The sequence below is a fragment of the Tenebrio molitor genome, chromosome 3 (assembly GCF_963966145.1).
Source record: "Tenebrio molitor chromosome 3, icTenMoli1.1, whole genome shotgun sequence".
Taxonomy (NCBI): Eukaryota; Metazoa; Arthropoda; class Insecta; order Coleoptera; family Tenebrionidae; genus Tenebrio; species Tenebrio molitor.
Genome location: NC_091048.1, coordinates 18,139,304 through 18,157,031, shown reverse-complemented (window position 1 = coordinate 18,157,031; position 17,728 = coordinate 18,139,304). Strand labels below are relative to the sequence as shown.

The following is a 17,728-nucleotide window of genomic DNA, read 5'->3' as shown; positions in this document are numbered from 1 at the left end:
ACTTTGTATATTTTTCTGACACTTTTTAAAATTAATTGACGTTTCAAAACGTCACACTTTTTCTAACTGTTAGGAAAAATATAGTGCATTCTTCAACTAGCGTATAATAATGGCTATTATTCACTCGGACGATTCCATCACTCGCCTACAGCTCATGTTGGAATTTTCATCCTCTTGAATAATATCCATTATATGCGAGTTGAAGACTATACCTTCTCCACGACTATAGCAAGAAAAAACAATCTTTGAAATTTTAAGTTAGTTTTACTTTTAATATTTGACAATTTAAAATTGTGCCTCGTTTAGCGGTTGCGACTTATTGTTTACAAACGAATCCGATTGGCGATCTGCCGGTGATAGAATGTACCAATACGAGGGATGGATTGGCCGACAGCCGTGGGTTTTAGTATTTTCTATCACTGGGTGTGGAACTGATATCGTTCTTTCGTTGAATATCCAACAAGAATGCATTCATTTTTCAATAGTCATGGAGAAAAAACTTTCCTAACCGGTTAGGAAATAGTTATTTTTGAAGCATTGGTCTTTTTGAGCATTCTGAAAATAATTTGACTTGATAATAATAAAATCTGCTTTGCAAAACGTCCAATTTGGATGTTGAAAATTTCGAAGGAATGAAAATAAATGGCTATTAATTCGATTGACACTTGGGCAAGTGCCATCGATTCATTAAATTGGAAACTATTGGAAATAATTGAAAAATGCTAATGTTCGTTTCAAAAAATATTGGACAAACCTCGATGCGCGAAGACGTATTCGGCACATTCGCGCAAATGAAGCACTCGCTCCTTCGTCGCTTGTGCCTCAAATAATGCGCTCATGTGCGAAAAATATCTTCTTGCACTCGGTTCGTAAACATCCAAATTGGAGAAATGGCGTTTTGTAAACCAAATTTTGTTGTTATCAAGTCAAATTATTTTCAGAATACTTATAAAGACGAATGACGAATGCTTTTGAAAAATTTTATTGTGTCACCTCTTACGAAAAAAAAAACACAAAATCAAGAAGACTTTTAGCGTTTAATTAATTTTTGTAAGAGTATATTACACAACGAGAATGGAATGATAACGTGCGAGTGAGAATCTCACGAGCAAAAGATAGACACTTTCCAGCGAGTTTTGTACAGTTGGCTTCAAAAAAAAAAAACGGGAAATGAAATTTGACCTAATGTAAATTGGAAATGTAATTTGTCAATTTATGTCAATTTGTGTCTGTCTGTTTGACAGTAATATTTCTGATACATAAGTGCAGTTTTTTAACCTAAATTCTAAAAAGCCATTTCAAACTATAAAAATTTAATAAAATCTGACAGAACTTTTTCTGACAGTTCTCGTTTTTTTTGAAGCCAACTGTACGAATACATTATTTTTTAGAATCAATAAAATTAAAGGTCAGATTATTAATTTGACAGTTATTGAAAATGGGGTTTCTTAAAGAATTGGAGTTGAAAGTATGTACTTATGTGTCAGTGTTTGATGTTGATACTGAATGTTAGAATTTGATTATTTCCGGTTATTTTAACGTTTGATGATGATGAATCAGTAACCGCGCATTTAAAATTTTATCTGCAATTTGCATTTTATTGGTAACTGATTCATCAATATAGTGAATTTTTTTATCGACGAACCATAGGGATTTACATGGTGTAAACTTTATTTCGCGTTAGTGGTTTTTCTACTGTTAATTTCAAAATTATTTTTTCTACAAACACTAGTAAAAAGTCAATTTTTAACACGGCGTACATGCATTAAAATAGTACACAATAATACACCAAGGTGAATAAGTTCATGATTATTGCCAAGGTTAGATCCCGAGCCGCGCCGTGGTTTATATACAATTTTTTTCACTACTAGATACTCGTACGTTAAAACCCTTTCTAATAATAATTATTAATTAAATTATTTTGTCCGATGCGACGATCCGAGTTCTCATTTTTCAACGGTTGCTATGGAAATTGAAAATTGTCTGTCTGTCTTTCGTTGCTAGGTGACAGCTGTTCATTATTATATTAACCACTGGTTAATAATAAAAATGTATTAACCAGGAGGAGAGAAATTCTACTTCTGGGTTCAGTTCGAGACTCAATAATGACGCCTTCTAAGACTAGTAGTGAAAAAATTAAGTTTTTTCCACTAGTGTTAAAAGTAATGACAAGTCGTTTGTCACAATGACGTTTTGACAGAGCAGCACAGAAAGACCCATGAATACCAGAATAATAAGCTCTACCTACCCACAATCGAGGGACGGTGTTGAAAATAGGCAACACTCCATGATTCCATGCTCTTCTGCGTCCTGCTTTCAATTATATTTTTAACATAACCTCATTTTTTAAGTGTTTTTAATGGTGTTTATACTGTTTGTAGAAAAAATAGTGTATGATATTCGCGTTAAAAGTGATTTTATTTTGTTCGAAGGGTTTCTCCACTCGCTGCGCTCGTTCCAAAATCTTCCCTTCTCTCAAAATAAAATCTTACTTTTAACACTTATATCATTAATAACTATTTCGCACACTTTTAACTTACTTAATTTTTCACAAATTCTGATAATTTTTACATTACATTACATTACGTTAATAATTTAATAATTTTAACCCATTTTTAAATTTCATTAAAGTTAGTAGGCTGTGTCCACTGACATTGAAATAAATTACGAAGCTCTAAAACTGAAAAGCAAACATTTTAACCCCTATTATTAAAAGATTTCCCAATGCATCATTTAATAAAACATTTAGAACCTAAATTGTAAATTTTAAACTAAAGAGGTGGACAAATATTTTGCTGTTTTAAATGCTCAAATTGTTTGCTAAAAGCCGCTAAACAGTAACCTAATAGGTCTCGAAAATGGTCGAATAGTAAAATGAATAAAATGATTAACATTATAATAAATAACAATGGTTCAGTAGTATGGACTCGCAAAATTGCTGCCCATTGTGTGTGTGTTTCTTGGAAAAAAACCATCAGAACCTGTAGAAAATTAAGTAAGCTACCACTGTACGAAAAATCATTTTGAAATTAGCAGTAGAAAAACCATTAACACGAAATAAAATTTACACCATGTACTGTCGCGAACAATAAATTTTGGTCGTCAAGGTCATTCTTTGACGCAATCGAAAATGCTCCATTGTAAAACAGTCGTAAATGTCATAACTTATCATCATGTTGTATGACATTAATTGTCATTTTTTTTCTCATTTTTTGACACTTTGTTGACATGGACATAATCAAGCAGGGACATTTTTTAAATTTGCGACAATCTAACCAAATTTTAAAATGACATTGACGACCAAAATTTATTGCTCGCGACAGTAAATCCCTATGGTTCATCGATAAAAAAATTCACTGTATATTCTTCGGCGATAGCAGTAGATTTCCATCCACCGTGGCGCTTAAGAGTTGTGTATAGTAAGGTTCTCGATAATAAATAAGGTAACGACAACGGTTGCGACGAATATTTCCATCTCATTTAATTTGGCGTAATGTTAAGTTAATCTGTTTGACACGTAAAATTTCAACCCACAAAAATCCCTAAAAATAGTGCCCTTCTATCTTTGTCACACTCACGGCATTTGTCGATAATGTCCTCTCTTTTAATTTGGAGTCTCAAAAATGAACAATGAGTTGTCGCTACCTTATTTATCATCGAGAACCTTAGTGTTCTTAATAAAAAATTAAATTTTGGTATGAAAAGACAGTTCTTGATTAAAGTATAAGCCACGTGTCTGCTAAGGAGTTCAGCTTTGTTTAAAAGATTTTCAACTGTAATTATAGTTTTTTCGACAGTGTTTTTGAAACCTTGATCAAAGATTGGAGAGCCTAAAAGAGATGAACCTCCTCGGTCACAAATTTTAATACCTCTGGTGCTAAATTTTGAAATTCCTTTATGACTTTTAAATCTGTGTCTCCAGAACAGCAAAAGATCTCGCATTTGTTAAAGTTTAATTCAAGACCAATTTCCTGGGATAGATTGATAACTTTCTTAAACTCGGATAAAACTACTTTTGGGTAATCAGCTAAGGTTCCATCATCTAAATACCAAATATTCAGTTGAGAATCCAAAGATAAAATAATTGGTTGAATGGCAAGACTAAAAATCATTGGACCGCAGGGATCTCCTTACTGGGCTCCAACAGAAGAAGAAATTAAATGATTACCAAAAAATAAAGTTGAAGGATTTCTATAGCATTGATACAGATAAGGGTACCGAAATGGAGTATCACATTGGACTTCTTTTAGAATACAATCCCGTTTGACTGAGTCAAAGGCGTTTTTGAAATCTAATTTAAGAAGAACTTAGCTTGTTAATTCCACGGCAACCCCGATCCAAAGACTTTTTGATCAAAGGTACTATCGGTATGTTACTATAGACACTTCCAAAACTCTACAATTTTGAATGAGTTTTGGAAGTGTCTACGGTAACATACTGTATTTACCAGTTTTTTTTGCTATCCGATGGTACAATGTAAAAAGTTAATATTTAAAAAAATATAGCTATTGCGCCATTACAGCTTATCTTTCCCATTAAAAATGTCTTATCATTAGCCTGAATTAAAAACTTGGCTATTTAAAAGAAACGGTTTTAAAAATATATTTTAGTCTAGTTCAGTCTCATTATAGTTAAATACAAGTTGGCGTTAGTGTGAATTATTAATCAAATTGTTGATGGTTTAGCTGACCTCCATACGGTTAAACATAAGTTTATTTTTGCTGGATAATTTAAGGACTTTGATTTTCTTTAAAATGAAACTGTTCACGTTAACTGTGTTATTATGTATTTTACACCAGAAAATCGACAGTGCAAATATTTTAGCAATCTGTTTGATGCCAAATTACAGCCATTTTAATACAATTCATAAGTTAGTAACCGCTCTAGTTGATAGAAATCATCAAGTAACATTTATCAATTCGAGATTGGATAATACTTCGACTATTAACTATACAAATATTTTCGTTGAAGATGTGATCGAGTTTATATCAGGTACTTTCTTAATTTTTTTTTTGCAACGTTCACAGATAGTAATTCCAGAAATCAACAAAAACCTCGCGGATCTTGCTTCTGCAGGGCCAATCAGAAACGCAATTCATGAATTCTATTTAGGACTAGAGTTAACCGAAATCGCACTTAAAAGTCAACCTATTCAAAAGTTATTAAATTCGAAAGAGTCTTTTGACGCCGTTGTTTTGGAACTGTTTTACAACGAAGCAGTTATAGGTTTTGCCAATCACTTTAACGCTTCGGCCATTCTAGTTTCCCCTTTGGGCAGTTCTTTCAGAAGTAATTATCTCTTCGCCAATCCTGCACCTGCGTCTTACGTGCCACACAAATTGAGTCGATTTACCAAAAGTATGAATTTTTGGCAAAGACTGGAGAATTTTTTACTGACAAAAATTATAGAATTACTGCGAGAAATTATATTCACTCCAAAACAAGCACAGTTGTTAAAGAAGTATATTAACCCAGAGTATAATTTAGAAGTTGTATTAAATAATATCAGTTTACTACTCTCAAATTCACATGTTAGTGTACATAGTGCTGTTCCACATGTACCAAGCACTGTTAATATTGGAAGTTATCTTATTAACAATTCAGGAAAGTTACCACAAGATTTACAGACATATCTTGATGCTTCTACAGATGGTGTGATTTTGTTTTCACTTGGATCTAATTTAGAAAGTAAATCACTGGCACCGAAAGAGAGAGATGCAATATTAAATGCTTTTACAAAAATTAAGCAAAATGTTATTTGGAAATTCGAAGCAGACTTATCAAACATCCCAAAAAATGTGAAAATTTTGAAATGGTTGCCACAGCAAGATTTGTTAGGTATTATACATTTTTTCGGTTGACAGTTATATAATTTATATTTGTTCTTAGCACATGCTAACACTAAAGCTTTTATAACGCATGGAGGAGCAGCTAGTTTATTTGAGGCAGTTTACTTCGGGGTACCTATAATAGGAATTCCTGTATTTGGAGATCAAAATCATAATATTGTTAATGCTGTTAATGATGGCTATGCTATTGGAATTCCTTTAATGGATTTAAAAGAAGAGAAATTATTGTGGGCAATTCAGGAAATTGTAACTAATCCAAAGTAAGTGATGAATAATGGTAATAATAAAGTATATAATCCGCCACGACCAAGGCTCCAAGCAGGCTATTTTGCAAATATTTCGAGGGAAAATTTGAATTCGCGTTTTGGTCACTCAAAGCACGAATTGACCACGATAACCTGTTCAGTGTCTTAAGAATGTTGTAATTCATATAGCCCTGGTATGTTACATGTTTATATGTAATGCTTTTCTTGGCGTAAATAAACACTATTATTATTATTTACGGTGCCGCCTGGTTTTGTTCAGTGTGTGGTCTTCACTTTGTTACTGATGTGATTGTTACTTCATTCTTAATGTATTTTATTATTATTTTTGTATGTACTCGATAGTCACCTCAACTAGGACATAGCCCAAGAACAAGGAAGAAACTGAATCACAAATATAAAAATATTATAAAAGCGACAATTATGATAATGTATGTAAGCAATGCCTTCTAGGGGTTTGGTTAAAAAGTGTAATTATATAATGGGGACGGGAGTAGAGATTTATTCTGCATTGTCAAAGCGTCTGATATTTTTACTTTTGTGGCGGTGACTGAACAACTTGCGACACCACAAACTTCCGCCATCGTTTCTCATTGGTGCATTTCTTGTGAAGATCAGGCAATCACCAACAGAATCCGAGGAACACTCTTTTCCTCTCGACATCACGCTAGTATTCATAGAAATCAGACATCGGGCTAACAAACTCAACAAATTTCCACTGGTAATAGTGGTCCCAGAGGCAGACAACCTGGCCTGACCTGACCCTTGAAACATATTCGCTGTACAAGTCGCAAAACGTAGCTTGATAGTCTTGATACTTGGAAAATTGATGCGGAGTGAAATTGTGGGCAGTATTGGGGAAAGACCCAGTGTAAACAAAGCCGTTCAGTCTTTCTTGCAAGTCGGATTTCTCATTGTATCTGCGCATCTCAAGTATATACCTAGGTATCAAGCTACCTTTTGGTACTTGTACCGGGTGATTTTAAATAAATGTGACTCTTTTTCATAGGTTGATAATATTATTGTTGGTTATTTTGCTTTTTAATGTATAGTATAATTCAGAATAAGTGGCATCGCGGTAGGTGTTGATTCTCTAAAGCGAGCTTCATGTTATGTCAAAAAAATTTTCAAACATGTGAAACCGTCATTACTTTATTCTGAGGTTATGCGTTACATAATTTTGACATGGTTTCCGCCCACAGCAGAGATACTCCCAGAAAAATAATACACTTTTCATAAATGAAAGAAGGAAATTGCAAATATTATAGCAAGAAAATAAATACAAAACAATTCCATTGACAATATCAAGGCCAAATTAAAAGCGAAGGTTACCAACAGCATTGAAACTAGGGTATTATTAGCAAGGGTCTTGCTGCCAACGTAAATTTGAATTTCCAACGCCTACCGCGATGCCACTTATTCTGAATTATAATATAATAGTTGACATAAACATAGGCGTCCTCGCCTATTTGACACAATTTATTACTACATAAAATGTCGAAATGACGTACGTACGCCAATGTGTTGATTAAGGTATCAAGTTTGCCAAAATAATTTATGAAAAATGTTCCCAACTTAAGAAAAAAAGTCACAATCATTTAAAATCATCCGGTAGTTTTGCCGGAAAAATTTGTTTTATAAACAAGGAATACAGTTCACAGTGTTAAAACATTTACACATCATTAACAGCAGCACCATCGAGTCAATGTTTAAGTGGAGTTCAGGAATTTTCAAGATGGTTCGATAAAAAAATGTTCAACAAATCGATACAAATGTAAACGAGATAACATGTTGTATAATTTCAAATGTCATAAAAACTCACACTTCATAGACAGATAAAAGTAACCATCCATTATGATGAATGATGATAATTTCAATGGCAAAATATTAAAAAGTGAGATTATAGCGCCTATACTTATTAATCAATGAGCTACTCGTGTTATACTTACGAGGACGGAGCGAACCGCCGCGCCGGCGCCGGCGAGTGCTACAATCAGTAGTAATACAGGGTCATTATAAATGATTGTCCCATCGCAGTTGGCGTTGAAAACCCACACAAATTTTGGATGTGCCGCAGCCTCGCAACGTTAGCCAAACTAGTAAACTTGATTTCCACTACCGCCAGGAGCGCCACCTATCGGTGATACTAGTCTCACTCATTTTATAAGGCTTGCGGCACATTAAACCCTGTCACCAACGCCAACTGCGATGGGACAATCATTTATAATGACCTTGCACGAGAACGAGTGACATGGACATTGCCGATTATACCGTGCGATCTAAAATTTAAAAAATCGAGACGGCCATGATTAAACACTTCAGTTGGCAGCACGTAAAAATTTAATTCAAATGTCATCAGATGTCATTAATTATAATAGTAACTGTCATTCCGGACTTTCAAGGCGCTTACCAACAACTTGCCTTGATTATTTTGTTTTTCCATACCTGAAAAACAATGTGTTCATTAAAGCAAGTAATTACTGATAACTGCAATTTAATTGATGTCCCGACTTTGCGAAGGTCATTTGAAAAACGTGAAGCGAAGAGAGTAGCATTATGTTTGGAAGCTGACGGCAGACATTTCGAACATTTACTTTAGTTCGTAAATACGATTGTAGCTCCTCACAACCGACAGGTCACACATAATGCATACCTTTATGAAAATCAAGATTTTAACGTTCTCAAAATCACTAACCTAACTTTTAAGACTGACATCTGATAACTGAAATTTTAACGAATTGCTAACTGAAATTTTTGGTCGCAGGCAACTTTAATTTTTTTTTTTCGATCTCACGGTATTTCGATTGAATTTTACGAGTTGCTATGATTTTGGAAATATAACGAGTGTGAAGCGAAGCGTAAATATAATCAGCACATGTTCATGTCAAGAGTTGTATTTTACATGAGAATTTAACAAACCAGAACCATAGACATTTACGAAACGGTATTTATTAACATTAACTATTAACATAAGTATAACACCACGTACTATTGCGATCAAAAAATTTTGGACACTAATGTCATCGTGCTGTCATACATTCTAAAACGACCCTTATGTAATAATAACCTCAATTTTGATTGTGTCAATTTTGAAAATGTGAATGTCAGATTTACCGAGAAAATATTCAAAAAGTTGTAAAAATCAGACAAATGGAATAGAACGAGGTTTTAATTAATAAAAAATATAAAACAAATACCCAAATGTACTCGCATATTAAAAAAAATAATTTTTTAAACCGGTGTCAAATTGACAACAATTTCATCTTTCATGTGACAGTTTCAATAAAGCGTGATTTAGAGTAATTTTTTTAATGTGACAGAAGTTTGATGTCCAAAATTTTATTTTTATTTTTAGGCAGAATATAGCCTAAGGGAGTTCGTTTCGGCTCAGGGACGCGAGGGTCCCGGGTTCAATTCCGACCCAGGGAGAAATTAAAAAAAAAAAAAGGCTATATTCTGTCTCGTGATTCGGAAGTCACGTTAAGCCATTGGTCCCGGTCTATTGAGTTGGTCATCATGCCCCTCATAGATTTGTAAAACCAGTCCTAGACTGTGTAACAAATTTTTTAGCAGTAGAGGTTGTTTTTGTAAGAAGTACATAGGCGGAGCCAACAACCTGCGCGAAGCTGACGTCATAGTTGTGAGCAGTGGCGTACACGAATTATTTCAATTTATTTTATAAATTTTATTAATGAAAACCTCGTTTTATTCCCTTTATCTTACATAGAACAATGTTCTAGAGTGCAGGTTACTATTAAGAAATAGAATTTTTATTGTTTATTACATCACAATCTTTAACACAACACAACACATTGGCTACCACAACGGAAAAACAGGACACCACTGAATGTACGAACAGCTCATTGATTTAGAAGAGTGCGCAACTAATATACAGGGTGCGTCTACTAAAACTTTATATCCGAATATCTTTTTTAATTATCAATTAAGGTAAACAATATTTAGCAATATTATATATCTCAACGACCTCTTGACATGTGCTTGACAAAAGTTAACGAAACCTTCAAGGATACAGAGCTATTTGAAAAATAACCGCAGTAAAAATTTTTTTTTTTTTGGCTTTTTCTCAGATTACGGAGTATAACATATTCAGCTGTGGCCTCTGTATCTCCCTGTATTGTTTTTATTACACTTTTACTGATGACTACGCAATAAATCAGTGTTAAAAAGAACTAATTTTCGAGCTGTGTTCAAAACAGAGTTTATGCGTAAAAAGTTGTTACGAATTTGTTTCACAGATTACTCATTTTTCAGCAAATAATTTAGATACGTCAATTTGACGGGGCATTGTTATCTTATTTAAAATTCTTTTATTTCTGAACTATTCGGTAAAATACAATAAAAATTCAAATAGGTATGTATGTACAAACCCCGGTGTAGGTATGTACGTCTGCATCCTAAGGATCAGTCTTCTCTGGAAAAATTTACTTAAACTATTTTAAAGTAAGTTTTCAATAAAACGAATTTAAATGTTATTAATTTTATTTTTTAAACAATGAATCATGGGGTACCCGGTACCCTCTTAATTTTTTTGTTTTTATTTATAAAAGTGGCTATTATGGAAGTGCGTCAAGCTTAAAGAGGGGGTGAAGGTGAATAAATAATTTAAGCACATCCTAAATAATAACAATTAAAATATCTGCAATAAATTCAACAATGTAACACAATTAGCACCAAAGAAAATTTAAAAAATGTACTCAAAATAATTATAACTAAATAAGATGCTCAAAATTTATTTCGACCATTAACTTCCACACACCTTTCAATTCTTGAATAAAAACTCCGTGAAGTTGCAGTTGCAGGATCATTTCATTTCATATGGATGAAATTTCAAAGACGTTAAAGTTCTAATAATCGTGCTTTGTGAGACATTAAGTGTAGCCGCTACTGCTCTTGTGCTTGTGTGTGGATTTTCAGCTACCTAATCAACAACGGCATTTTGAAAGTTAATATTTTTGGGGATTGCATCCCTTACTCGTGGCAATTCTTTAACACTGCCAGTATCTTCAAACAGCTTTACAATTCATCTGATATTCATTTCGGAAAATTTATCATTTTCTTGACGGGCCTGAAGAATTCTTGCTGCGGCTCGATAGTACCTGTGACACTCTCCATACGTAAAAATAATATTAATTTTCTCTTGCTGTGAGAACAACATCTTGTATAAAAGATTATTTCAAAGATTTCACAAACTTTTTTACTTTGACGTTGTCAAATAATAAATTAATTATGTTTTTTTTTTGTAAATCAGTAAGCCGTGAAGTACTTTTTTACGTAAATACACACTGGTGAATGTCTGGAAATTGTCTTTATTTAACATTAATTTATTGGTCAATAATAAGCACTAGGATGATTATTAGGCAGAAAATCTACACAGAAACATTTGATATGCATGTTAAAAGTTATAATGTTAGAAAATGCTGAAAATATTTTTTTTTCATTAATTTTTTTCTTGAATATTCCTCTTCTGTCCAGATCCTTGTTAATTTTTGTAGTGCCTATATAAAGAGGGCAATGCAGCCTTTATTAAGAGTAAATATCATTGAGCAGTTATTTAAAGTAACGAAGATATTCAAATATAAAGTTTAAGCAGACGCACCATGTATGGTGTGTACAGTTGCGGCCGTTGAAAACTCAGACAACGCCAAACTTTTTAGCTTTGTAAATGGTATTGAAAGTGACGTTTCTCAAAATGTCACTCAAACATTATCCCCATTAATTTCTAATTAATTAATTAATTTCTAATCTAATTAATTTATACAGAGTGTTTAAATCTTTCCTGTCTGAGATTTCAACGGCCGCAACTGTACTTCCCTTATTAAAAAATTAGTAAAATTACGAAACTTTAGGGTTACATTTCCTTCATATCTATAAGCCTTCAATCAATTTTCCCGTATCACTTCATTCAAACCCATAAAATTTTAAAAATTGATTTTGAACAAAAAAAATTTTTTTTTTCGTTACGCTCATAAATCATAATTCACAATTAATTCAAAGAACATATAAGGCATTCACGATCTTTTTGGGACCGAGTTGGCTATGGCCATCCAGTGATTTTGTTGGCAGTACCTCGGTGATAACTAAATTCCCTTAAGGAAATTGACACTTTTTGTGTTAGGTTAGGTTGTTTTCAGTTTAGGGTTATATTTTCTGAATAGGTACATTGTTGCCGGATCTTTTGAATCTGATCTGTTATTTTTAAATTAAATTAAATCGTTTAATAGCAATTTTTTATCGTATCAAATAATTTTGGCAATTTTGACTGTTCCTTTGACGGAAATTTAAATTATTTTTACATGCTTAATAAATCATTTAGTTTCTTACGAATATTAAAATAATAAATCTGGCAATCCGGTGGCAAGAAAATGTCGAACAGACACTGACAGAAAAAAAAAATGCATCCGTTGCATCACTGAGTCAGTTAGTCCAACATGAAAAGAAAAAATCATAGCCAACTCGGTCCCAAAAAGATCGTGAATGCATACATATTTGTGAAATTTGCATCAAAACAAAAGGATTATTATTTGAATTATTCCAATTTTAACATTAACAGCAAAAAATGAGCAAGATTTACAACGGCAGTGTCATAAATAAATACCTCATTGTTGGTAAACATCTATTGAGATCTTTTCTAGTATGTGATGTTTTCTTGATTTCAATTTTTCCTAAACGTTTGAAAGGACTCTTAGTGAAAAAATATGTAAATTAATGTAGCGGTTATTGAATTAAAACCAAATATTTAGGTACTCGTTTCATAAAAAAAATTTGAAATTTTTACAGAATGTGCTACAGCGATACACAATCATTCCTCAATTTTGTGAGAATTTTAAATCCATTAGAAGCGGGGGTCGCTCGGGCGGTAACACTTGAATCACCCTGTACAAATGTTAATGGTCAAAGGAATCAGTTTGTTTACGAAACACTGAAAAATTTCAAATTTGGCGGGCAGTTTTAACGTACCAACCTAAAAGGTCAAGTTTTTCTGTCATTCGAGGTTATATTTGGTTTTTATTGTTACAGTTTTTTGAGTTTCATCGTGAATTTTGGGTAAAATTTGTAAAGTGATGCATAATGAGGCGGAGGTAAAACATAGTGATTTACGAGGTGATTTTTAACAATCCCAATCCACACGTTAATTAAAATGACTGCTGGAAGTGACGCTCTTGGATTTCGTGAGGAATGTCTGCTTCTGCAACTAAAATGCAATCTTCTCGTTGGCGGCCAAGATCACGCTTATTCATTTCGAAACGCCCGCGAAGATGCCGTGCAACGTTTACAAAGGTTCGTGCATATCGGTTTTCTCCAGGTTGGTGAAAGACATTTGTAATTTAAATTGAGGTTAAGATTGAGGTTCTTGTCAAAATGACTTAATTTTGAATTAAATGACAACAAGAAAAGTCTACTATGATATATTTTTCCATAAAATTTAGTGGCTGCCAAACTTTTTTTTGAAAAACTTTTAGTCCCTTTTTCTTGAAAAATATCAACATTTGTATAAGGCATCATTGGTTCAATCGTTACATTTTGTTGGGGTCTATCACAGGTTAAAATATCTGCACAACCTTCAAAGTCACTCTGTACATAAAACGATTGAGTAGAAAATAATGAAAACATTTTTCTATTTATTCTTTTTAGTTTTAGATAGACGTGCAACTTTCTTTTTACATATACATTTAACAATTTTTTTCAAAATTATGTAAAGAACCAAAGACATTGTAAGTGAAACTAGAGTAAGAAAACCAAACAAATCAATCATTTCTCTTTGATACCACTTCAAATCAAGTCCAGCTGATCTCAAATGTGGAGCACCTTTATGACGAATTACGTGCTCAACCCAGTATACTGCAGAATCAATAGGTTTCAGAGGTCTATCTTTCATGAGCTTCGACCGTATCTGAATATTTTCACGGTATCTAGAAATAAGATAAAATAAAAACAGACTCTTCAGCTAACTGACGGGAATTCTTGTACACGAAAAAAACACTACTTACGTTGGATTATTTAGAACTTCATTAAGTGCCCAAGAGAGCTTTTCTTCTGTTATTTCTGCTAAAGGCATGCTAACAGCAAACCCGTTGTTCATGGCGGCTGCAATATTATTTTTTTGATCGCCAAAAACGGGAATACCAACAATTGGTACTCCATGATACACAGTTTCAATTGTACTTAGTAAACCCCCATGGGATATAAAAGCTCGAACATTGGGGTGAGCTGAAATTTAAAAAGAATTAATAAATGAAACATGTTTTTTAAATAAGGATTTCTCACCGAGAATATCTTGCTGAGGAAGCCATTTCATAATTTTAACATTTGGAGGAGTGTCAGCTAGATCTGTTTCAAACTTCCAAAGAACTTGTTGTTTGACTTTGGAAAGTGCTTTTAAAAGAATATTGCGCACATCTTCACTTAAATCTTTGCTTTTTAAATTAGAACCCATGGAAAAGAGGATCACACCGTCTTTGGCATTGTCAAGGAAACTTTGCAAATCGTCTGGTAACTTCTTGGGGGGACTAATGTGATAACCTCCAATTTCGATTATACTTGGGACCAGAGGAAGAGGATCGCTTATGCTAACGTGTGAATTTGCAAATATTAAACTGACATTGTACAACACATCATCCAATTCTAAATCAGTGTCGATATATTTTTTGAAAATTTTTCTCTGTTTGGGTAAATGTATTGTTTCTCTGACCAAGTCGAGAACAGTTCTTACTAAGAAGTTTTGAAGTCTTTGCCAGAAATTCATGTGCTTTGTGAAGGCACCGCTTAATGTGGGCACATAAGAGGATGGGGCCGGATTGGCCATTATGAAATTGGCAAAACCGTTTGTAGCTATAGGACTAATTAAAATAACTGGAGCTTTGAAATGGTGACCGATCCCTAACAAGGCATCGTTTATAAAATATTCCATCACAACAACATCAAAATTTTCCCCAGAATGAAGCAGTTTCTGTACATTCTCATTTTTTAACGTACGATCAGCTATTTCGCCACCCATATTAAACATTTCAGTCATTGTTTGTATCATTCCTCCTTTTTCCAATTTCAACAGATTTTTCTTTAATTCTAAAAAATATAATAGTTATTTTTGTTACAAGTACCTAAAACATTGTTTTTGCGGACGAATCGTTGCTGTTTCCGGACGAGGCGACAGCCGAGTCTGGAATAGCAGATGAGTCCGCAAAAACGTTTTAGGTACGTGTGACAAACAAAATTTTTTGGTAATAGCTCTCCAAACCTTTCACAAGACTTTTCATTACGAAATTTCTATTGCGATCACGGTAAAGTTGTTCAAAAAAGAGCAACCGTAAATAAAAACTTATAGCCATAGCAACAAGTTTGTTTTGTTGATTTATTAATTCTGTCATTTAAAAAATACCAGAAAAGTTTTAAAATGCTTCAAAATCCTGAAGATATTTCTAAAAAGGCAAGACATTGAACTGGGTTTACTTCCAGCAAAATCGCGTTCCATGTATTATAAAGAATATGATACATTTAACCGCTGGAAAGAAAATAACGGGGTAGTGCTTGTAAACGAAGATGCGTCACTATATTATCTTCATGAAAAAGTAAGTAATTTTTAAATACTTTGAGACTAAAACCTTCTTTACTTGCTCATGTAATAATACAGGGTTATTTACGAGTAATAATGGGCCCGACAAAATAAAAAATCCAACCCACACTACATTTCCGAAAAAAGCTGGCTACTGAAAATGTCCGGCTTTTTTTGAACATGTATTGTGGGTTGCATTTTTTATTCTGTGGAGCTCATTATCACTCGTGAATACCCCTGTATACATACTATTTTATTGTCATGGCAATTTTTCGGGAATGAATCCGCAAAAGACTCATTTTACGGATTCAAATGAATCCGTAAAATGGCAATTTTGGAGAGCGTGTACCAAAAAATAATTTTCATAATTCTACATCTGGATATCTTTACTCACCCTCTACATAGACTGTAAGTTCCTCAACTGAAACATCTGTATAATTTTTTATTGAGGGTTTTTGAGGATATGGATTAATGACAGTAACTTGGTGGCCTCTGTCAACCAGCTCTTTCGCAAGACGGAAAACTAATGTAAAGTGGCTATGAGCCGGCATCGGTGCAATAAATAAAATCTTGGAACTTTCGACAGTCCATAGTGTTCCACATAGTAAAAGAACTATTAAATACCCCTTCATTGCACAATTTCATAAAATCACAAGCGACACACACTTTTATAACTCTAATTTGGAGTGAATAAAATGAAGATGATAAGTAGTATTCTTTATGTAGACATTCCTGATGCTATCAGTACTACGCGACACTGTTTATCAGATAGTTATTCTACAAAATCGTTATTATGTCATATCATTAATACAACATACTTACCTATATTTTTATTTTGAAGAGGTTTTATCAACTTGTGAAATTTTTAATCATATTGTTATTATAGATACAGGGACAATGTGCAGCAGCGGTCGAGAATAATGCGCGATCAACCTTCGACACCGGTTGATTCTGGAATTTATTGGATTGAACATGTGATCCGCCACAAGGGAGCTCCGCATCTTCGGTCGACCAGCCTCGATTTAAAATGGTACCATAGAGAGATGATAGACATTATTACAATTCTTGTAACAATTGTAACTGTATTTTTAATAATATTCTTCCTACTCTTGAAAAAAATGTTTACCAAGTGCGATAATATAAGTAAGAAGATAAAAAACTGTATTGTAATAAACAAGAAGAATAATTAAATATGTGTTGTTAAAGAATGTCATTCTGTTGATGAAACAGGAACATTTTATTTTTAGTACTTACTCTAAAAAAAGAGAAGGATCAGAACCAAATAAATCGCAAGTAACGTTTCAAATAAATTAGATTACAAAACTCCAAAATTTTTGGAACTACATATTTTATTTCCTTTTGGAAAAAAATATATATTCTCCGATAGTAAACCCATTAAATTAGCTACGTAAGAAGATCACCTGAATTAGCCATTAAGAAATTGACAAAACTATTGGTGGCTGTAGTGCTAATTAAAACAACTGGAGCTTTAGAATAGTGACTACTAAAGCTTCGTTGAGAAAATGTTTCATCACATCAAAATTTTGTCCATCTCAAAAATATGAGTAATTTTATGAACCATATATTTTTTTTAAATATTAATAATAGAAAATAACTAGACTTTCATACATGAACATTTTTACTTACCGTCTGCATAACTTACAAGTTCCACTATACAGGCTGATTCATCTTTTACCGCCGGTGGCAAAATTGACCTTAAAAATTATGACTTCACTTTCATATTTTGCAGACCTAATTTATTATCCATAAGGCACATAATATCAAAAAATGGAATGTATAAGTTAATTAGGTCAAATTTTGGCATTTTCTCAATTATTAGTTGTTTAATTTATTCAATCTTGTGGCATATGCACACTCAGGTATTTTCACACAATTTTACCATGTTAAATCAATTTTAGCATATGGTATTATTGAAATAAACGCATTTTGATATTCAAATTTGTATTTGCTTCATGATTTACGACATAATGTCCCAATATCTTAACAATAAGGATTTTATTGCCACAGCAGTGGGTCCTTTACAA

General features: G+C 33.0%; 2 protein-coding genes across 2 annotated transcripts; one reads left to right on the top strand and one right to left on the bottom strand.

Annotated features, from left to right (window-relative positions):
* Positions 1 to 4,625: 4,625 nt before the first annotated feature.
* LOC138125216 (UDP-glycosyltransferase UGT4-like) lies at positions 4,626 to 17,014 on the top strand. The gene is made up of 4 exons (XM_069040417.1): positions 4,626 to 4,992; positions 5,041 to 5,838; positions 5,890 to 6,109; positions 16,570 to 17,014. The coding sequence occupies exons 1-4, from the start codon at positions 4,755 to 4,757 to the stop codon at positions 16,871 to 16,873; spliced, it is 1,560 nt and encodes a 519-aa protein (XP_068896518.1). The 5' UTR covers positions 4,626 to 4,754; the 3' UTR covers positions 16,874 to 17,014.
* Positions 13,726 to 16,460, bottom strand: LOC138125221 (UDP-glycosyltransferase UGT5-like). The gene is made up of 4 exons (XM_069040427.1): positions 16,078 to 16,460; positions 14,399 to 15,196; positions 14,122 to 14,341; positions 13,726 to 14,043 (listed from the first exon to the last, which is right to left on the bottom strand). Exons 1-4 carry the CDS (start codon positions 16,313 to 16,315, stop codon positions 13,749 to 13,751), a joined length of 1,551 nt encoding a protein of 516 aa, XP_068896528.1. The 5' UTR covers positions 16,316 to 16,460; the 3' UTR covers positions 13,726 to 13,748.
* Positions 17,015 to 17,728: the final 714 nt, after the last annotated feature.

What these genes read in the sequence shown, in the direction of transcription:
- LOC138125216 (XM_069040417.1), top strand. Translation starts at nt 4,755, where the DNA reads ATGAAACTGTTCACGTTAACTGTGTTATTATGTATTTTACACCAGAAA. An exon ending in TGTGATCGAGTTTATATCAG is followed by an intron (nt 4,993 to 5,040) that starts GTACTTTCTTAA and finishes TAGTAATTCCAG; the next exon opens with AAATCAACAAAAACCTCGCG. An exon ending in GCCACAGCAAGATTTGTTAG is followed by an intron (nt 5,839 to 5,889) that starts GTATTATACATT and finishes ATTTGTTCTTAG; the next exon opens with CACATGCTAACACTAAAGCT.
- LOC138125221 (XM_069040427.1), bottom strand. Translation starts at nt 16,315, where the DNA reads ATGAAGGGGTATTTAATAGTTCTTTTACTATGTGGAACACTATGGACT. An exon ending in ACTTACAGTCTATGTAGAGG is followed by an intron (nt 15,197 to 16,077) that starts GTGAGTAAAGAT and finishes TATATTTTTTAG; the next exon opens with AATTAAAGAAAAATCTGTTG. An exon ending in TCCTCAGCAAGATATTCTCG is followed by an intron (nt 14,342 to 14,398) that starts GTGAGAAATCCT and finishes TTTAAATTTCAG; the next exon opens with CTCACCCCAATGTTCGAGCT.